This window comes from Episyrphus balteatus, chromosome 1 (assembly GCF_945859705.1).
Source record: "Episyrphus balteatus chromosome 1, idEpiBalt1.1, whole genome shotgun sequence".
NCBI lineage: Eukaryota > Metazoa > Arthropoda > Insecta > Diptera > Syrphidae > Episyrphus > Episyrphus balteatus.
In genome coordinates this window covers 131,400,843-131,423,970 of record NC_079134.1, presented here as the reverse complement: position 1 = coordinate 131,423,970, position 23,128 = coordinate 131,400,843, and the positions used below count along the sequence as shown (strand labels likewise).

At 30.3% G+C, this 23,128-nt stretch overlaps 2 protein-coding genes across 3 annotated transcripts in view; one reads left to right on the top strand and one right to left on the bottom strand.

The window, feature by feature from the left end:
- The window catches only part of LOC129907894 (uncharacterized), a 209,065-nt gene that overhangs the window by 78,305 nt on the left and 107,632 nt on the right, over window positions 1–23,128 (bottom strand). The window lies entirely within an intron of this gene.
- On the top strand, window positions 12,652–14,435 carry LOC129907893 (formin-like protein 1). Of its 2 annotated transcripts, XM_055984376.1 has the most exons (6): window positions 12,652–12,819; window positions 12,894–13,232; window positions 13,291–13,630; window positions 13,661–13,690; window positions 13,751–13,840; window positions 13,961–14,435. In XM_055984376.1, the coding sequence occupies exons 1-6, from the start codon at window positions 12,763–12,765 to the stop codon at window positions 14,299–14,301; spliced, it is 1,197 nt and encodes a 398-aa protein (XP_055840351.1). In that variant the 5' UTR covers window positions 12,652–12,762; the 3' UTR covers window positions 14,302–14,435. The 2 variants fall into 2 exon arrangements, with proteins under 2 accessions (XP_055840351.1, XP_055840350.1); XM_055984375.1 differs by having other exon boundaries at window positions 13,291–13,690.

The following is a 23,128-nucleotide window of genomic DNA, read 5'->3' as shown; positions in this document are numbered from 1 at the left end:
GTGTACAATTTTGGAACTAATAACAGAAGTTCTACAGGCGCAAAATGTTTTAAAAGTTAATTTCGAAATGTTTGGACTATATGTTAAGGATAACAGCGATGAAACAGTTAAAGATACTAAGTCATTTAATACAAAAAATGAAGTAATAAACCAGTCAACTGATTTAAGAAAAATGTATCGAAAGTTTACTGAAGACATCACATCAAAAAGCGAAGAATTCCAAGAACGCGATAGTGGATGGGCATTGCAGGAAGTGTTATACCTAGAAATAAATATCAATAAATACAATCCTATGCGTGGAGCATCTTATATTGAATTACCAAGGACCATTCAATTGAAACATGCCATCATAAATGTTAAGAACAACGATGATGCATGCTTTGCATGGGCGATTGTATCTGCTTTTTATCCTCCTGAACAACACGCAGATAGAGTTTCATCATATCCTCACTACACTGAAGTGCTGAATTTAAACGGTGTGGAGCTTCCAATGAGTATGAAAAATATTTCAAAATTTGAGAAATTAAATAACTTAAGTATTAATGTGTATGGTTTAGAAAATAATACCCTTGTTGGACCTCTATTTTATACTAGTGAGAAAAAAGAAAAACATATTAACTTGTTATATTTAGAGAACGAGAAAAACGGACATTACTGTTGGATTAAAAATTTAAATAGATTAGTAAGCAATCAAATTTCAAAACATCGTTGTACAAAGTGGATTTGTGATGGATGTTTATTATATTTCCGAAACGAAAATCAATTAAATGAGCATTTAAAACATGATTGTAATAAAGTGCACACCATATTACCAACTGACATTGATAATTGTTTAAAATTTAAAAGCTTCTATAAAAAAATGCGAGTTCCTTTTGTAATATATGCTGATTTTGAAGCAGCTTTAAAGCCTTTTGATACATGTTTACCAAACCCTCTAAAATCATTTTCAACCAATATTCAAATGCATGAACCTTTTAGCTTTGCATACTATATAAAATGTAATTATGATGATTCATTAAGTAAATTTTTATTATACCGGGGTGATGATTGTGCTAAAGTTTTTATGAATAGTTTAAAAGAAGATGCGCAGCGTATCAGTTCAATTTTAAAACTAGTAATTCCAATGAAAACGCTAAGTAAGGAAGAAGAAACTGATTTTAAGAATACTAAACATTGTTCCATCTGTGGTGATAACCTAAATGAAAATCGTGTTAGGGATCATGATCACTTAACGGGGGAATTTCGAGGTGCTGCTCATTCAGAATGCAATTTAAAATATCAAATACCTGATTTTATTCCAGTTATTTTACATAACTTGAGTGGTTATGATTCTCACTTTATTGTTAAAGAATTTGGTGATAGTGATGAGAAAATCGATGTTATACCGGCAAACAAGGAACGATATATTTCATTTACAAAACACATCAAAACAGGTATAAACAATAGTAGTATTCAGCTCAGATTCATAGATTCGTTGAGATTTATGGCGTCAAGTATTGACAAATTGTCAAAGAACCTTAATCAAAATCAATTTATTGAAACTAAAAAAGCTTTTCAGAAAGAAGAAGAATTTAATTTGGTCATGAAAAAAGGAGTTTTCCCATATGAATATGTTTCATCAGCTGAAAAATTGAAAGATACAAAACTACCTCTCAAGTCTGCTTTTTATAGCACTTTAAATTCCTCAGATATAACAGACGAGGATTATTCACATGCTCAGATAGTGTGGAGCACATTTAATATGAAAACATTAGGAGAATACAGTGATGTTTATTTAAAAACAGATGTGATGCTCCTAGCTGATATTTTTGAGAATTTCCGCAATGTTTGTATTAAAACATATGATCTTGATCCTTGTCAGTATTATACAGCACCTGGGTTAAGTTGGGATGCAATGCTAAAGAGTACCAAAGTAGAATTAGAGCTGTTTACCGATATAGATATGATTCATTTTATACAAAAAGGTATAAGAGGAGGGTTAAGCCAATGTACCGGAAGATATGCCAAAGCAAATAATAAGTTTATGCCAAACTTTGATGCTACGAAAAAATCAACATTTTTAGGATATTTCGACGTAAATAACTTGTATGGATGGGCAATGAGTCAATATCTACCAATTAATAATTTCAGATGGCTAAGTGATGAAGACTCAAACAGTTTAGATATAGAATCAATAGCCGATAATTCTAATAAAGGATACATTTTATGTGCAGATTTAGAATATCCTGATTATTTACATGATCTGCATAACGACTTACCATTTTGCCCTGAAAACTTGAAACCTCCATATAAAAACTCGAAGAATACAAAACTAATTGCAAATGAGTTTGATAAAACACGATATGTAATTCATTATCGAAATTTAAAGCAATGTCTTTCAAATGGTCTTATATTGAAAAAAGTCCATAAGGTGCTGGAATTCAACCAGAGCACTTGGCTAAAATCGTATATCGATCTTAATACTCACTTGAGGACTCTATCAACTAATGATTTCGAAAAAGATTTTTATAAACTGATGAACAACAGTGTTTTTGGAAAAACAATGGAGAATGTTGATAAGAGAGTAGATGTAAAGCTTATTACCAAATGGGATAGTGTTGGAAAACGTCTCGGAGCTAATTCTTTGATTAGTAAACCTAATTTTCATAGCCGGTCAATAATACATGAAGACTTAGTAGTAATTCAAATGAACCGATTAAAGGTTAAATATGACAAGCCTATTTATGTTGGGTTTTCCGTTCTGGATTTATCTAAAACATTAATGTATGATTTCCATTATAATTTTATGAAAGTGAAATATGGGGAAAAGTTAAACCTTTTATATACGGACACAGATTCATTCATTTATGAATTTGAAACAAGGGATTTGTATGATGATATAAATAAAAATATAGACTATTTTGATACTAGCGATTACCCAGAGGTAAATCAATACAACATTCCAAGAGTGAACAAGAAAGTTTTAGGGAAGTTTAAAGATGAGTGTTCAGGAAAACTATTACTAGAATTTGTAGGTACTAAATCCAAGTCATATTGCATTGTAACTGAAGACGATATAGTAAAGAAAATAAAAGGAATCAAAAAGAATATTGTTGCTAACGAAGTAACTTTAAATGATTTTAGAGAATGTATAAATACCCCATCCAAATCCTTATTAAAAACGATGCATTGTTTTAGAAGTAATAAACATTTTATATATACCCAATTAATAAATAAAATCACTCTCACTTATGATGATGATAAAAGATTTGTTATTCCAAATTCATATAAAACCTTAGCGTGGGGTAACAAGCGAGTAGAAGAATATTATTTTACGTAGACTTAAGATATAAAATAATAGTTTATGTTATACGAAATATTTTTAAGTTTATATGATAAGACGATTATTGTTGTTATTATAAAAAGAAAGAAGATTTCTCAATTTTGTATTCAATTTTAGTTATTAACTTGAAACATTATAAACAATAAAATCAATAAAAAAAAGAAAAAAAAACTTGTGTTTTTATTCTTTCTTAGACTTCATTTATATGCAGTTCAACTTTTGCTATGAGGAAACAAGAATCTATTTTTTTTTTTTTTTTTTTATTTTTTTACTGGAACCCAAACACGATTTTCATAACCCAAAAACGACGTTTAAAACCCAAAACGATGCTTAGGACCCGAAACCCGATGTTCAGAACCCAAACATAACCCGAAACGTGGCGTTCATAACCCGAAACCCGGAGTTCAGAACCTAAACATAACCCAAAACGTGGCGTTCATAACCCGAAACCCGGATTTCAGAACCTAAACATAACCCAAAACGTGGCGTTTATAACCCGAAAAATGACGTTCAGAGCAAACCGCTTTTAACTGCTTTTGAACCGCTTTAAACTGGTTTTAAACCGCTTTAAACTGCTTTTGAACCGCTTTAAACTAATAAAATGTAAGACCGTAATAAAATGATCGCGCATCCCATACACAGGTACATTATATTGACACTTCCCCCACCACATCACCGAAATCATATTATTATCCCCAACAAAATGTTTATATATCTATTAGAGATGATCCTAATTCATTTTCCTTACTTCATGTTACAACATGCAACGCTAATATTGAACTTGGATATTTTACATAAAACGATCATGATCGTTCATGTCGATACATATGCTCACAATTTCTTTTCAATACAACTATTGGTCCATCACAAAAAAAAAAAAAAAAAAGAAGAAGCAAATAGATGTCTCTCCATAGATTGCAGGTGCATGGGTCCCTATATAATTTTCTACTTTTTGAAATCAATGACAATGTATTTTCTAATTGGAAGTATCAAACTCCTCCCGTTTTGCTCTTCTTCTTCTTGTTTAAAATACTACACGCAGCCACCAAGAATTGTGAATAATTTTCTGGTTGGATTTCTAGTAGGTACCATTTGTATTTTCAATGAAATTATTGGTTGTGGGATTGGATTTGCAGTGATAAATTGGTTGTGGGATACACTTTTCTAGCTGGATTTCTTTGATTTGTGCTTGGTACCGGTTGTATTTCCATGTAAAAATTAAATTCTTGTTGGAATAGTGCTTATTTGGTCGGGTAGCTCGTAAATTCAAAATCTATGTCACTCCCATTCCACCCAATACAAAAATGATGTGTGCACCGATGTTAGAGTAAGTTCAGAAATTCCAATTGGTAGTAATTGTCACTGGTTGGATTTCTAGATCCATTTGTATTTTCATTGGAATATTGGTTGTGGGATTGGATTTCTAGTGATAAATTGGTTGTGGGATACACTTTTCTAGTTGGATTTCTTTGAGCTGTGCTCACCTAAAAAAAAAAAAAGTAATAGATTGGGCTGCATGGATTGTAAATGTATGTGTGCATATATGATTAGCCTTCTCTTTCAATCAATGTAAAGGTATTGTCTAATTGGAAGTATGAAACTCCCTCATAAAGATCTAAATATAGATTTTTTTGTCATTCTTCCTCTTTTTCTTCTGGTTTTAGATGCCGCTGGTTTATCAATTACCACGGAATCTGTTAAAAAACACATAAAAAATACCTCCCAAAATTTGGTAATAGTCACCATTAAATGTAGTAGATTACCTATACTTTCCATACAAATTTTTGTACGAGAGCTTGGGAGGTTGGGAGGGTCCAGAATCCCCCAAAATACACTACTCATGTCTGATGGTTATCTCGAGTCCGATTTTTTTTTCGAATCCTTAACTTGCCTTATAGTGCTATAGTACCAATATCGCAAGTAAAAATGTCAATTTGTCCCCACCAGTTATAACCACCAGTTATAAATTGAATTTAATATAGCCACTGAATTCGTTAGAACATCACTTTTTAGATAATTTTATTGTGAATAAGACTGTCTTTGGCCATTTTTGGTTAAAATGAGTAAAAATGGAGCTATTAAATATAAATGTTACCAACCTCTTTTCCAAGATGGCGGCTGCTTTCGACATCTTATTATCCCAAAAAATAGGCTTTTATGATAAGGATATTCACCCAAATACATTCCACGAAAAAAATGTAGTCCTGCGAAAAATGCGATTTGATTTACTAATTTGCCTGGGCTATAATATAATTCTAGAACGTTGTGTTGAGATCAAATAATAATAATAACATTTTACATTATTAGTCAAACAAATTAAGATAACGCTTTTTTCGATGTATTTGTGTTTTTGGAAGAGGTGCACATTTATGAAAAGTGATTCGATATATTGATATATAAAGATTTTATATTATAATTTATAATTTTTGAACAACAACAACATCTTGAAGGTGCTACCTTTTATATTAGATATATAAAGAATACATATTTTATTTTGACTAAACTGAAAGTAACACCCACTTAACGTTTTAAAATGGATGTTATATAACTCAATCACTCAAATAAATTGATCAGCAGATTGATCACAGATTATAGATCAATAAACGTGAAAAAACTAAATATCAAGAAACAATTTCTGCATATCAACTTTTCTTTTTAAAAATTTTGAGAGTAATTATGCATTTGTGGCCCTTTTCCTAAAAGTCCCGGGAGGCCCTTTGATCCCCAGTCCGCCCCTGAATAAGACAATAATATCACCATTTTTATATTATTTATGATTAATATTTATTTTCAGTAGTGAATTTTGGAACAGTAATACATTTTATTAACTTTCACTACATTTGGTATTAAATTGAAATATTTTTGTATTATCTTTTAATAAAATTCTTATTAGAAATTAATATAAAAAGATTAAATTTGATGTTCAATACTTGAAATTTAATACATTCGGTATTAAATTCTAATATAAACTGTATTATTTTTTAATACAACTATAATAAATTTTAATACATTTTGTATTAACTAAAAATTTTAATATTTGTCATGTATTAAGTTTAAATACATTTCTGGTGTAGACCTATATGTAACCGAAAAAGAATTAAAAAAATACTCCAGAATTTTTAACCGTGTATACCTGTATAGGTACATATATAGAAGTACCTTGTACTTCAAATTTTCAAGTACAATTAATATGATACATATATAATTTGATGCTACTTGTACTTAAAGATTTCACTTTCAAGTCCGGTATTGAAATATAGAATAAGTTGCCTTAATACTCAAAAGTTAATGACCGTGTAGCAAAATAAACTAAAAATTATGTATATAGAAAACAAGCTTGTCTACGTAATTTTTGAATTTGTTAAAGGCAAAAAATAACTAAAATGCACGACTGGGTTACACGAACTTGCTTTTAGAGTTCAAGTTGCTTAAATTTGTAAGGCCTTTTATATAGAAATTTCGGTAATGTAGGTACCTATATAAAACAAAAAAAAAAAAAACAAAATTGGTTTTGTAGAAATCACTAATCAACATTTAAAACCAAAATTTCAAAATAATTTAATGTCCCGTTTTCTAAAATTTGATTTTTCAAAAAAAAAAATATTTATAAATCCAAAAAATTATTTTATTTCTTTTCGGAAAACACATTTTTTGATTTGAAAAAATAAATTAAAAATCATCTTTTTTTTAAAAAGGGTCGACAAATTTTTTGCAATTTTCTAAAAAAAAACACTCTAACGATTTCGATTAAACGTAAATTTCGCAATGCTTTTAGTAATTCTAACAAAACTGCTTTTCTTTTGAAATTACGATACAGAGGCAACTCATATAATAAGAATCAACTTTAACATTTTAAACATTTGGGATATTTGAAGTTGGCACTCCCAAAAATTTTTTTTTTCAAACCTGTCTGGTTCGATTGCCCAAGGTTAGCCCAAAATAACCTAAGATTTTTTTTCGCTTACTCACCCTTAGTTCTTAAATTATAAAAGAATTATTTTGTTTTGAGCTCAAAAATCAGAAAATTTTTTTTTTTTTTTATTCAGTGTAAAAATGTTTGGTTTTGCACTGTAGTTCGTTTGCACAACGTTAGCCCAGGATAGCCCAACTTTTATTTCTTTATTTCACTATTTTATCAAAAGATACAAGAAAAAACTTTTTTTCGTATCAGAAACCGAAAAAAATGTATTTTTTCGTCCTGTGAAAAAATAGTTAGTTTAAAACCGTGCCTTGTTTGTCCAAGGTTAGTCCAACTTTTATTTTCGCTATCCTACCATAAGTTTAAAAATTATAGAAGAATTAGTTTTAATTCACCACAAAAAAAAAAAAAACAAAAAAAATACGTATGCACCACAGTGACCTTTTTTTAAATTTATAATAATTAAGAAAAATTAAATCCACTGGTGTTTGCATTGTGCCTCAAATGTTATTTATTTGACTTAGAATTTTTACTTAGTTAAATGTAGTCCATAATAACATTCCTGTTAAGAAGCTTAAATTGATTTGTTTCATTTCACCTTAAAAAACACAGCATACAAATATTTGTTTAGTGTAAAAATCGTTGATTTTGTTGGTATACCATATAAGAGCCTAGAAAAGCTACATGCTTAGTAAAATCTATCAGAATTTTTTTCAAAAGTAACATTAAATATAAAATGGAGTGAAATGATTTTTAGGCCTTTTTGGAACTAACCTTGGTAATTCCAACAAATTAAATTACTTTTTTTGCTAACCCACCCTTAGTTCAAAAATTATGACAAAGTTTTTTATTTTTTCAAATTTCCAGTGTAAAAATTGTCCTTTTTTCATTTTTTCTAATTAGCCCTGCTAATTCCAACAAATTACATCACTTTTTTTCGTTAGCCCACCCTTAGTTCAAAAAATATAAAAAAAACACTTTTTTTTTAAATTACCAACATCGAACCACGCAGGTTTGAAAAATAAAAATTGGAGGTGCCATCTTTAGATAGCCAAATATTTGTTTGTGTCTAAAAAGTCTATCATTTCCAAAACCAATCATGTCTTTTCTCACATCTAGTTACGAAAATACTCTCTCGCCCACTTTTCAAATTCATCCTAATTCATCCTAATTAAATTTCGAATTCCCAAAATTCTGATATTGCTAATTCTCCAAATTGAATTTCATTTTAAATGGCTTACGTGTGTCGCTAAGGTTTACCAACATAAACAGTTTCAGGAAATTGAAAAGCTCAAATTAAAAATGCACCAGAACCATCCCTTTAAAGGGTGCTATAAAAGGCTGTAAAAAAAAAACAATAACAATTTCTTTGTAAGAAAATTCTTATATGAAACATTCCTATAATAAGCGTATGCGTGATTGTGGGCGTTTATAAAAGTTATGTGGTTTTGTAACCACTTGCAAGGATTTATTTTCCTTGAAATGGATACGAGAACTTGAATGTTGTCGGTTTTTTGGTTTAAATCTTCTTTCTACAAGCAGTGTCAATAACAATTCACAAATAGTGCTCATTGATGGAAGAATATGTACCATTTTAAAGTTATTATATCATTAAGGACTAATAAAAAGTAGAAATTTAGAATAATTTAGAAAAACTTAAAAAAATAAATGAATAAATTTACTTTACGCGTTTATTTTCATTAAATAAAGATTGTTACATAATGCATTTTCATTTACCTTCCTCGAGAAAAAAAGGGAAATTCCAAATATGTTTATGGAAGTTTATTTAAACTGCTCCTAGAACACTTTCATATGAAATAAAACACTAGATACCAAAGACAGAAAACAAAAAACAAAACGTCTGGGATTTTTCTTCTATTTTATTTGCAGATGTCATATGAGGAATTTTTATTGGATATTCTATTTAATGAAATTTTTAAAATATTTCAACTGCATTTTATGTCGAAAAGTATTGTCTATTTTCATTGAGAGCTGAAAGATTGTAGATTATGTGACACTTTATGCTGCGTTTGGAGTAGGAATTGTTTTTCATGAGGACTGAGAGAGGAAAAGATTAAGCATTCTTGAATACAAAATTAACATTATTTTTTATTTACATACATACATGAGTATTATTCATATTGAATTTGAACTGCAGGAGATACAATTTTTAGTTGTCTTATATTTATTTTGAACAACAAATTTCTGATTAAAGTTAATTTCAAATTTGTAGCCTATTTTATTAACGTGCTGTACTTAATAAAGACTTAAGACCATTATATTTTATGTCTTTTCTTCAAAAGACAGTATTAGATAATTTTAAAATTAATTTTTCCATTATTATATTGTAAATATGTATTCTACTTAAAAAGTTCTCCAGATCTTAGAAAACGATAAACCTGATGATTCAAAGTCTAATTACTTGTTTATTGTGTCCATTAAATTTTTAATGGATTTTGTAATAAATACTTATCAATTTTAATTGAACCCTTATCAATAATACAATATAATAAGGAAGTGTTTTATTAAATCTAAGACATTACACTACAAATTTTAGTTAAAACAAGTGCATTATGTTGTTTTGATTTTATGTTTTGTGTACATTTAAATAATTTTTGAATTATTGAGATGACACTTTTAATTGTTTACTAATACTTAACGATTGCTCATATATTTGCTAAGTAGCTTAACACATTGTTTCAAAACAACTCAACAAAGGGGAAATCAGTTTAATTAATTTATTATTTACATTTTATTTATTTTTTTTTTGTAAGCATCAAACTTGTGACTGTCAAAAAACATCAACAAACTGATAAGCTTTTAAGGAAATGACTTTGAACATTAACTTCTTTAAACAAGTAGGTACCCAAAGCTTTTCCTTAATCAATTTTTTTTTAAATATTGGTACCTACCATTTGATTATTTTTAGTGACAATACTGTGACATTACTGGTGTATTTTTTTATCATTTCAATAGTATCAAAAACTGCTTAAGATATAAAATTCAATGAACTTTGCAATGAAGTGCCTTTAAATGAATTATAATTTAAGTTTTTTTCTTGGAATTGTTTCAAGTAGACAAGTTCTGTTTTACCTTGGACTCGTTAGTTATTTGTGACACGATGAGAACACATGAAGTGTTCCTCGAACACTTGTTATGACCCACTATAGACTTTGATAAAAAAAAATAATTTCCAAATTAACATATTGTTAAAATGTTTCACAGCGTAAGAAGCATATAAAATAAAATGCACGACTGGGGTCGCACGTACTTGCTCTTATTGTAAAAATATCTCTTATCTCAAACGTTTTTATAAAAAAAGGGGAAAGTAATAATTTGATTTTATTCAAGCATATTTCTGATAATGTAAAAAAAAATACATTAATTTTTTTTATCGGAAACAAAACACCGTTTTTTAAGGTTTTGATCACGAAACCAAGTATGCCATCTAATTTCTTGTATGAAAAGGAATTTTTAGAAAAACAATTTTGGAAATCTTTAGAGCCGTTTAAAAAAAAATATAAAAATTTTCTAACATTTCTCAAAGAAAAAAGTTGGTGTATGCCACTTTGAAGAAGTAAATAATTTACACTTAAAAATAAAATTTCGAAACATTTCAAAAACCTGTTGAAATATTTTTAAAAATCCAAAAATGTGTTTTTGAAAATATTTTAAAATTTTAATATTACAGTTACTTAAACGCTTTTGTATAAAATTTTTTGTTGAAATCAAGTTAGTCTTGTAAGAGATATTTTGAAACCAAAAAATGGCTCTATGGCAGGTACCGTTAGTAACCTTCCAAAAAAATATTTTTTTTTTTCATTCAAAAGTTGGACCTTGTCTTTAAAATCATACACAAAAATTTTTATCAAAATTGTTAGAGCCTTTTTTGAAAAAAAAAATTAACTTTTCTATTTCCATTATATGACAGGTAATGTAAGTTTTGGTCCTAAGAAAAAAATGTCAATTTCCTCTCTAGGGAATCACCTAAAACTGTTAACTGCCAAGTTTGAAGAAAATCACTCCACTAGTTTAGACTGTAGCTTGAGGTACATATAGACGGACAAACAGATAGACTGGACTCAGAATTGCCGGACTCATTTTTTTTTTTGGCATTCTCCATCATCATAACGTCATGCAAAATTGTTATCTCGAGTTCTATTTAAAGTGTATTGGAATTATTTGAATTAATTCTTTTTTATTGATAGCTCCTATGAAGTGACCTATTAATTTTTCTAATTATGTCCATGTTGGTTGATTTGATTTGATTTTGAGCGCCACCTTAAATTAGTAAATAAGTAAAACGCCCGCGCCGCCCGATGGGTTGTAAGGGCCCTAAGTCAATAAAATAGTAGTTCAATAATACATTATTACTCATGGAATTTTTTCATTCATGAATTTAAGTTGATTATTTTGTAGAGGATTTTTTATTTTAAATCAATCAGCTGCGTACTAACGCTTCAGTGTTTTTGTATTATTATTCATCGCCATTATCTTTCTGTATTACAGTTGTAAATTTTAAGTGGAAAACAAAAGAAAATATTTATATTGCCTATAAAACTTGCACTTAACCAAGTTCCATAAATTTTAGATATGACGATGTGCACATATGAATATAAGACTACTACAAAAAAATATTAAGTTTCTGAGTCAGATATTATTTAATACAAGTAAATGTTTATCTATACTGTTGCACTCAATTTAAATGCTATCAAATTACCTACATGATATAATAATAATTGTTTGTTATCAATCGATACCACACCGATTAACTTAAGTTTGTTGTATTTTGTATGAAAAAAAAAGATGTACAATGACGCAGCGATGCAAAGTAACGGTCGCACTTCAAATTGTTGTTTTTTTTTTTTTTTTTTTTACTGAAAACTATTGTTTTTGCAATTTTAAAGAGTTTTAATCCTTTTTTTGCTTATAAATTCGAATTCACATCACCGGCATTATAAAATAAATATATTACGATATTACGAATGAATTTTGGTCATACGAATCCATGAGAATCAACAAGAACGAACATTTATAAGAACACAATAACCTTAAAATTTTAACCATTTATTCTTGTGAAAGATCTTTCTTTTGAGAAAGGAGTTGTAAATTTCCTTCTTAATCTTTGAGTTAAAGAAAGACTTTATACAAATTCACATGGGCCTTTTTATATCAAAACACACTAAATACACTCTTGATAGTCAGTTCAAAAAAAGTAGTACATCAAAAGAAGAATGAAAAAGAAAATCTATAAAAATATTTAACAAGAATTTCTGAAGAGTATAACCGCACACTATTTTGATAAGACCTTAAGCGCATTACCCAGTTTTTTTCTTATCAACGGAAATCGATTTTAATGATTAAAAAGTAATTTTCACCTGATGCAATCTATAAAAGCCGATTATTTGTAACAAGGTCTAGTAAATCCGAAAAGAAACTTTACTCGTAAACAACGTGAAAAATATTACGTTTTCATTAACTGGCGGTGGAGTTAATAAATTAAAAAAAAAAAAAAAACAAAATGAATTTAAAAATTCTTTTGACAACGTTAACTTTGTTAATTGCAGGAGTTTTTAATGTAAGATTGTTTTCGAAGAGTTATTGTGTTTTTTGTCTCAATATTTTCTTGTTTATTACATAAATGGATAACAGGTGAATGCAAGTAGTCCAGCAGCTTTGTACATTCGACAAAGAGCTGAAGATGCACTTCAAGAACAAATGATTAAATCAAGATCAACGCAAATGCTACGATCAAGTATTAGTTCATGTCATCCGTATTATTCTGAACTTTTGAACAATATTTTGGCCAATTATGAGCAAAATCTTAAAAAGTGTGAGGATAATGAAAATGAAAAGCTTGAAACACTGGCAAGTGAGGGTCAACAATCGAGAGATGCTACAACTGAGACTTTAAATGAAGTTTGTGCAAATCTTGATGGATGTAAAGCTGAATCAGAGAATTTGGAATTTTTTGACTGTGTCAATTCATCGGTATGTAAAATTATTTACTGTTGAAAAATATTTTAGGAATACATTTGTTTTTTTTTAGGGAGATAAAAACACTCGCGGAGTATGGAAGGCATCTAAGGATTCGTCAGATACTGCTGCTCATATTAGAGAACAGATTCATGTTATAAAATACGAAATAGGAAGATGTAATAGTGATGCAGAACGAAAGTATATTGTGGAAACGGCCAAGGCTACTGATGATATGATGTCTTGTTATGCAAATGGAGGTGTTATACCCACAGATCCTCCAGCAACTGATCCACCAGCAACTGATCCTCCAGCAACAGATCCTCCAGCAACTGATCCTCCAGCAACTGATCCACCAGCAACTGATCCAACAGCAACTGATCCACCAGCAACTGATCCACCAGCAACTGATCCTCCAGCAACTGATCCTCCGGCAACAGAACCACCAGCAACTGATCCACCAGCAACTGATCCTCCAGCAACTGACCCTCCAGCAACAGATCCTCCAGCAACTGATCCTCCGGCAACAGAACCACCAGCAACTAATCCACCAGCAACTGATCCACCAGCAACTGATCCACCAGCAACTGATCCACCAGCAACTGATCCACCAGCAACTGATCCTCCAGCAACAGATCCTCCAGCAACTGATCCTCCGGCAACAGAACCACCAGCAACTGATCCACCAGCAACTGATCCTCCAGCAACTGACCCACCAGCAACTGATCCTCCGGCAACAGAACCACCAGCAACTGATCCACCAGCAACTGATCCACCAGCAACTGATCCTCCAGCAACAGATCCTCCAGCAACTGATCCTCCGGCAACAGAACCACCAGCAACTGATCCACCAGCAACTGATCCTCCAGCAACTGACCCACCAGCAACTGATCCTCCAGCAACAGATCCTCCAGCAACTGATCCTCCAGCAACAGATCCACCAGCAACAAATCCACCAGAAACCGATCCTCCGGCACCATCATCAAGCGAATCAGACGAAAGGGATCAAGTAGAAGAACTTGAAGATAGTAAAGTACGTACAAGACTTGAAAACTTTATGAAAAATTGGGGAAGGCGTGTTTAAAAGTCACACAAAATATTGACTTTTGAATACAACTGTGGTTATTTAATAATATCTTTTTTTAATTTAATATTGGTTTTAAGCATTATAGTGAGATTAAAACATAAAAATTATTTTTATACAAAACAAAAAAATAATCATGTGTATTTGAGTTTTTATTGTTAAAACTGGCTTGTATTTTAATAAAAAGGTCAAAAAACCTAGGCAACAAGATCAGCCAAGTACTTGGAAAGAGTTATTTTCAGGTGTCTCAAGAGTTCTGAGGTAACAACACGAACGTCCCAGCAATATAGCAATTGCAAATCTATTTTTTTTTTTGATTTCCAAGTCCTATGGAAAAAAGTTGTATAGCAAAGTTGTAGGTAATACAAAGATCTAAATCTTTTGTATCGACAATTTTTTCACATAACTTCAAAATTTATGTGAAAAATTCAAATCACCGAGTTATTGGTTTTTTATTTTTATCTTTTTCAAATTTTGTGAAAACTTATGTACCTTATTATGTCCTAAGAACACTGTAATTTATTTGATTCCAAATATTTATTTTTTCACCTTATTTTGACTTAATATAAAAAAAAACACCCTATTTTTCTATAGAAAGTTCACGTGTCAAAAAATCAGCTTTTTCAAAAAGTCGGTGGGCATTTCGTTGGTTAAAATGTCTACTTTCTGATGGTGTAAAAAAATTACATTAGTATACATGTACTATATTTTCTCGTAAATGCAAAAATTGAAAAAAAGCTTGAGTTCTAATTTTTTTTTATCATTGCTTACAATTTTGGCCTATTAATAAAAATTAACACTTTAATAACTCAAAAACCGTAAGGTTTCATGTTACATTGATAAATATTTGGAATCAAATAAATTACAGTGTTTGGGACATTATAAGGTAATAAGGTAAGTTTTCACAAAATTTCGTAGAAATTTTTTTTTTTTTTTTGAAAAAGATAAAAATAAAAAACCAAAAACTCGGTTATTTGAATTTTTCACATTAATTTTGAGGTTATGTGAAAAAATTGTCTATACAAAAGTTCCCCTTGCCGGAAAAACATCTATTTCGAAAAATTTTCTCCAATTTTTTTAGATTTTCGAAAAAAATGCAAAGCACTTTGAACTTGTTTTGGATTTTCGAAAAATATACAAGGCTATACATTTCCGGAAAAAATGCATTTCAAACAATTTTTCTCCAGTTTTTTTTTTTTTTTATATTTTGAAAAAATCCTCCAATTTTTTAGGGTATAAAATGCATTTTGAAAATTTTCGTTAATTTTTTTAGAATTTCAAACTTTTTAATTTTCAAAAAAATCCTTTGCCGAGAAAAATACATTTTAAAAAATGTCCTCCAAAATTTTTAGATCTACGAACAAATCCAAGGCTTACCCCTTGCAGGAAAAAAATCCAAGGTATTTTGAATTTTTTTTTTCTTATTTTCCTTTTCCAGTTTTTTTAGAATTTTGAAAAAAGCCGAGGCCTAACAATGTTTAAGATTTTCAAAAAAATTCAAAGCTAACCGAAATAAATGTATTTCGAAAAATTTCCTCTAAATTTGTTAGATTTTCCCAAATCGAGTAAAACCTAAAAAAAGGTCTTTTTAAGCTTGGTCGATCTCGCTATAATGGAGAATGAATAAGTTGGGCCTTAATGAGACAGCAAGAAAATCAAGAAATAAAAGTAAAATCTGATTTATTTATGACATACGCCTAGAGCAGCTAAGCAATTTTTTTCAAATATGGTAGGTACCTCAACTTGAAGACGTCGTAAGGTTACCCATTCTCTAGAGAGAAAAATTAAAACTTTTATTTACTTAGAAAATAACTAAACACAAAAATATTTCTTGTATTTATAATTAAGTTTGCGTAAAGTTGATAAGTCTCTATCTATATTCATAAAGGATGAATTTTCTTTGAATTTACTTGAAACAACAACCATGAATAGAAAATGCTTCGTGTTGTCAACAATATTTTCTCTCTCCGCGCATACCTACCCACTTACTTCTTTGGTTTATGATTCAATTAAAAATCTATTCCCTAATACAATTTCAAAAAGTAGATAACATATAATTACTTTTGAAAACTTTTCTAAAGTTAATCCAACTTTATGCTTAACTCTAGCGACGACCTTCAAACTATTAAAATAATGTTTTCTTCACACACAAAAACTTTAAGGTCATCATCCATCCAGCACCACTTTTGTACTTCCATTTCTCTACACTTCCACATCGTATCTATATACACACAAAAGTAAAAAACTTAAAATTTATTCAAACTTTTTCCACTTTTTCGCAGCCGTGCATAAAACGATGGTATAATTAATGCAAACAATAAAAAGATATAATTTAATTGCACATAATCTCACACATCATACCGCGTTCTCATACATATTTTTATAGGTATAAGGATTTGCCTTCAAGCAAAACAGTAAGTAAAGTTTTTAAGCAAACATATACTTTTTTTTTTTGCTTCATATTATTTCAATAGCGCAACAACGTAAACAAATCCTAGAGTGCAAGTTTGTGAAGATGGAGAAGGTCCTCTTGAAGATGCTGCTGCAAGTGCATACTTTCTATTCCTTGTGCCTTACAGCAAGAAGTAATCCTTTTCTTTTGGTTTTTCTTCACAAGAATCAGGACTATAAGAAGACGAATATGACGACGACGACGTCGTCTCAGGATAGAAAAAAAAAAATACAAAAAAAATATTCACACACAAGCTAAAAATGAAGATGAAACTGAAGATCTTTCCTTGAACTAGGTTCTGGTTTTTTTTTTCTTGGTAGGAACAAAAAAAAAAAGGAGAACTTTTACTTCGTCCTTTATATATGAATTCGCCATCCCAGCTTAACACACATCACAACTAGTTGTGTGTGGTTTTGAAGGCCTTCGGGTCCACTTAGGCATACCTCAAACCGAATGTCGAACGTTTGAGTACCATCCGCTGAGTGTTTGTATGTTGTTGATATTTCTTCCTATTTATTTTTTTTTTTGTTGCATTCAGTTTTTGAAGGATGTGAATGCGAAAATATTTTCCAATGAAAATTCCTCAGTTTTTCTCACTCGCATTGGGAATAGAAGCGAACGGTTTTTTTTTTTTTTTCTTTCTTTTTTCTCTTTGAAATTGATCCAGGGTCAAACTTAGGGGTGGAGAGGCCTTTGCACCAAGTGTTAAGGGATGAAGCTTATAAAATTGAATTGCTTTGTGCGATGTAAAGCAAAAATTAAAGTTCTTGTACAGTTTCTCAAGGTGGAAAAAATAATAAGTGTAACTAACCGACGGAAACGCAGTGGAACTACAAAAATTAAAAAAGTACCTTATCCACAGATCCACACTGATCTCATATATCTTACAAGCCATCGAGAATCAAGTTCCCAAGTGGAAGAACTGTTCCTAAATAATAAAACTAAAATCCCATGATTTATTAAGATTTTTATTTAGACGCTAGATGGCGCCCCAAGAGGGTTAAATATTTTTCTTATTTGAAATAGGTATATAATGTTGACCTATGGAGCAATTTTTTTTAGATATAGTCTTAAATCAAAAATGTTTGATGATATTCTTGTCTACATTAAACACCGTTTTCAAAAAGGTATAAACCATTTTTCTAGGACCGGGGGTCTCTATTTCAAATGAGAAAAAACTTTAACCCTCTTGGGGCGCCATCCATCTAGCGTCTAAATAAAAATCTGAAAAAATTCGGGGATTTTTTTTTTTTTTATTATTTAGAAACAGTTTTTCCATAGGATTCAAAAATAAGGAAGGAATGCCCTAGTATTTATACAGTTTGGATTTCATTTTTATAATTCACATTTACTGTATACAGAAATTATCAAAACATGTGTAGAATTGAGATTTTTATAGAAACGAAAGATCGAGGCAGGACTGCTTAGAATATCGAATTTGAAGGAGCGATCCTCGGGCTGGGGAATGCAGTCAACAGAGCTTTGGGCAAATAGAGGACTCAGAAGACATCAAGAGATAGATTTATGGAAAGAACCAAGTAGGTATACTCGAGTCTCTATTACTGATACAAAACTCTGCTTGGAAAGGAATATAATAACATAACTTTCCGTATGGATTCAAGGTACAACAGTCAATGATTAACCCTCTTCTTGAATTTCATAGAAATATCACTAAAAAAAAAAAAAAACAACTGTAGCATGCTTGATATAAACCAAAATGGCATTTGACAGCGTTTGAATTAATGGATTAATCGGAGTACCGCAAGGGTCAAATCAAGGACCTTTTCTTTTCGAGTCCACAGTGGATTGTAGGGCAACCTTGAAAAAAGCTCTCAGAGTTAAGAGTTTTGCTATCAAGGTATTGAAAGCGGGAGAACTACACTATCTCCAAAAAAAATCTCAATCGGATAAAATCTCCAGAAAATTTTTGACCCCAGGGATAAAATCTCCATGGGGAAAGGCACCCAATGGACAAAATCTAGAATAAATAATTTTTTCTCCCATTTTCTCCAAATCCCCAAAAATCTCCAACTAGAAAAAACGAAAACGACAAAGAATGATAAAAAAAAACACCGTAAGTCAAGCAAAATCAGAACCAAACACGACAATTTTGAGATCATAAAGGTTCCACTTTAAAAATGCAACAGCGTAAAAAAAATTAATGTAAACAACCGTGAACCTTCGTTGTTTGACCTACCATTCGTCTGCCTTAACCATAATGCTAATATACTGTACGATACAGCAAGTTGAACCAAAAGCATAACGTTTGAAGTAAGTTGTCGCAGCTTAAAGTTAAAAAAACGAAAATAGGTTTTTCCAAAATGAATATGAGGAAGTTGTGTATCAAGCAATCAAATCGCGCGCGCGCGCGATTTTTGGGATTTTCTCTCGGAGATTTTTTTTTGAGATTTTTTCCTGTAGATTTTGTCTTTACCCAGGTTTGTCTTGGGGATTTCGGCTTTGGGGATTCTATTTGGGATAACAGGTTTTGGTCATTCATCACCAACCCATTGAAAGCAACATTCGATGACTTGGTTAAAAGTGGGAACCAACTTGTCTGCTAAATTTCGGAGAAACGCATAAAACAGTATGTTTTATGAACTGTCTCATAGACACATACTTTCGACCAGTTATTGAAAGATAACAGAAAACTTTTGAAGACCTCAGAAACGTCAACTAAATACCTGTTATGTCTTCATATTATTATCAGAACGATAGAGCTGCGAGAAATATTTAGTTTTGAAAACCCTCCTAAAACTCATCTAGTTCTGGCGGCAAAGACACTTTGCTTAGTTAAATGTAGGCAGGCCCTAACCGGCCAAAATTTGTGAGTTGAGGTCAAAATCCTTAATGGATTGTAGAGCTGCGTTCAAGCTTTGGTCAAAATAAAAAGAAAGCCCTTCGTTATATGAGTTCTCAGTCAAAGTTCAAAATTTTGCAGGGCCCAATTTATTAACACTCCTTCAAATTTAAATTCACCATTTGAAAAGGGAAATTTTAAAATTTGTATGCCATTCAACAGTTTTCTATTTTTTAATGGAATTGGGCCTAAAACTTTTAAAGTAAAACATCTTTGATGACTTGAAGAGCCTTAAAAATATTCCAGAAGCCATATCCGACACTGCCATCACATAGTCACACAGAAACGCACTGGCACTAATATACATATTCACTCTTGTACTACTATAGCACTTTGGGATAAGAAAAAGGATATTCTTAAAAAAAAAAATAGAGAAAAAAAAGAAAGAAAAACACAGAAACACATGTGGAATTCAGGTGCAACTAAGCAAAACTTTTTAATGAATGAATTCTGCAGGCTGTGTTGAATTTAGATTGCCAGGAGGAATCTCGGCATTATGTGTGTGAATAGGGGTTTGGCATTTGGGATCTAAGCCGTTTGGGGGTAAAAAGTGACGCACTCTGTATATACCTACATTCTTTCGATATAAGACTTTCATACATTTGTACATATTTGTATAGTTATTCGAGGATACAACTTGATCTTTCACACATAGGAATACAAAACTTATAGGCCAACCATGGCCTAGAAATGTATGTGGTTGGTGCTCATAAGGAATTTTTTTTTAACTTAAGAAGAATTTTTATCAGCAAGTGTTTTTTGAATGGCATACCGACATTTTTATTTGTTTCAAGAGAAATTAAAGCTCCAGCAAGTACATAAGTACTCTGTGTGCTTAGCTTTGTATGAGTATTTGTGTATAGAGAGACTAATTTCAAAATAGCAGTTATTGTAGCATAATAATTTTATAGCCATATTGCTAGTATAAAAGGCAAAATGAAAAAAAATCTTGGCCTTAGGAGAAATACACATATAATTGAAATCTTGTGTTTCTTTATTTATTACGCTTTAGCACTCAAAACCACTCAACCGATTACGTTGAGATGAGAAGTGTCTTTAGAAAGCTACGATTATGTGAAAATAATTAAAGACTTTGTTTGGTTTAATAAAGGTTAATCCAAATTTTATTGAAAGTTATTCTTTGAGGTTTGTGTAATGGGACAACTTTCGTGCCACGTTAAAAAAAAGAATGCGTTTTTTATTACGATTTATTATTACGAGCAAATTTAGTCGCAATAAAATTGGAACAGCAAATGAATTCAATAACTCAATATTCACAATTGAGGTTGGTTAGAAAATTAAGACATTATAAATCTGATACGAAAAAACAAAACATCATCTCATTACACTCATGGTATTGAATTTATTTTAGACCAAAATTCTAAAATTTAACAAAGCCTTAAAACATTGGATTTCGTTTTTTTTTTGTTCGAATTGACTTACAAAAACAGTACACAGAATAAAGTAATATCTTCTGAACGTTGTCAAAATTTATTTCTCAAAAACGGAGACATATCTGTCAGTTAAGCCCTTCATTTATAAATTTTAATCGCAGTACGGCAGTAAACAGGAAATTTGTTTTTGTTTTAATTTATAAAATTTTATTTGAAAAAATTACACGGTGTTACAAAAATGAGGTTTCAATATATACGCGGGCGGAGACCTATCAGGTTTTGCAGAGCTAGTCGCACTGATTACGAAACGGTATTTGAAAATCCCCTAACACCCCCAAAATCTGGAGTTACGGGCAAAAAACGGTTTTTTGGACCTTCACCCATTGAAAAAATTCTAGCTTCGTCAATTTTTTACCCATTTTCGATTTTTACAGTTTCTGATAGAAGATAAATAGGTATACCTTTTCAAAAATGTATAAAACATGTAACTCGGTTAAACCACTTAGAATTTATAAGCTGTCAAAGTTCAAAAATTCCATTTTTTCGTCATTTGCCCAACTTCGGCATCAATTTAAAGTATATGTTTTCAAAACAACATGCTATTTAAAAAATATATTCTAAAACTATATCTATTTCACAATCAATCGAGGTATTTTTTATGAAAATCACTTCAAAATTGGCTTAGAAAAAAATTTTTTTCGATTTCAACCCAGATACAGTAATTCGAACTTTTAGGTATAGACCAAAAATGTTGTTTCGGCACGTAGTAGGATAACTTGGGCGCCAGGATTTGATAACGGGTTTTTGTAGAGGAGCTCAATACAAACATTTTTTTCTTTGGGAGGGGGGTCTATCTCTCCCCGTTTAGGTGGGAGGGGCATTTTTCTAAAAAAAAATTATCAAAATAAAAAAAAATTATTAAAAAACAACGGCAACACTTACAGTAATAAATTATACCATTTCCGAAAGACAAAATTGTACCTTTGATTCTATTTTTTAAATCATTGGTTATATTATAACCAATAGTTTTTTGAAATAATCGATTTCAAAGTTAAAAATAGGCGAAAAAATTTTGTTAAAACTCATTTTATACTATTTTTGTCCAGACTGTGAATTTTAGTTAAAAAAATTACTCGCACAGAAAACTGCCTCAATTGATTCCTTATCGAACAGTGAAAACTATACATACTTTTCTATGTCTTCTAGTTTTTGAGAAAATTGAAAAATTATTTTATCAAATTTTTCTTTTTTCAAAATATTTTTTGTTTTTATTTGTTTTTATTTTTCAAAATTTTGCTTGTGCTTTTTGTCGGAAAATGGTCAAATATTGTTAAAAAATTAGTGGTTTATCCAGTTTTTGTGCATTTTTCGTCGGTAATTTAAAAGTGTAAAAATTCAAAATAAATTAAATGACAGATAGATCAGTGCCGAAGCCTTCAAAAACATTAAAAAGTAAAAAAAAAAATCATAGCAGGATGAAACTCATTGGAAAAAGAGGTGAATACGATAAAAATGAAAGGAAAAATTAATTACGGGCGAGCCAAGTTCGGGAAGTAGGTGGGCTCAGTTTTTATGGTAAAAAATGGTGTATCTCGATTTTCGTCAAAACTACAAGTTCTATGGAAAATAGTTTTATGGCAAAGTTATAGGTAATAAAAAGATCTACAATAACACATAACCTCAAAATTAATGTGAAAAATTCAAATAACCGAGTTTTTGGTTTTTTATTTATATCTTTTTCAAATAAAAAAATTTTCTACAAAATTTTGTGATTTCAAATAGGTATTTATTTTGTTCACCTTATTTTGACTTAATTTAAAAAAACACCCTGATTTTCAATAGAAAATTCACGTGTCAAAATATCAGCTTTTTTTCAAAAAGTCGGTGGATATTTCGTTCTCGTAAAATGCAAAAAAAATGAAAAAAGCTTGAATTCGAACATTTTTTTATCATTGTTTACAATTTTGGCCTATTTATTAAAATTTGCACTTTAATTACTCAAAAACCATAAGATTTATCAATGTTACATGAAATCTCACTGTTTTTGAGTAATTAAAGTGTAAATTGTATTAAATAGGCCAAAATTGTAAGCAATGATAAAAAAAAATTTCGAATTCAAAT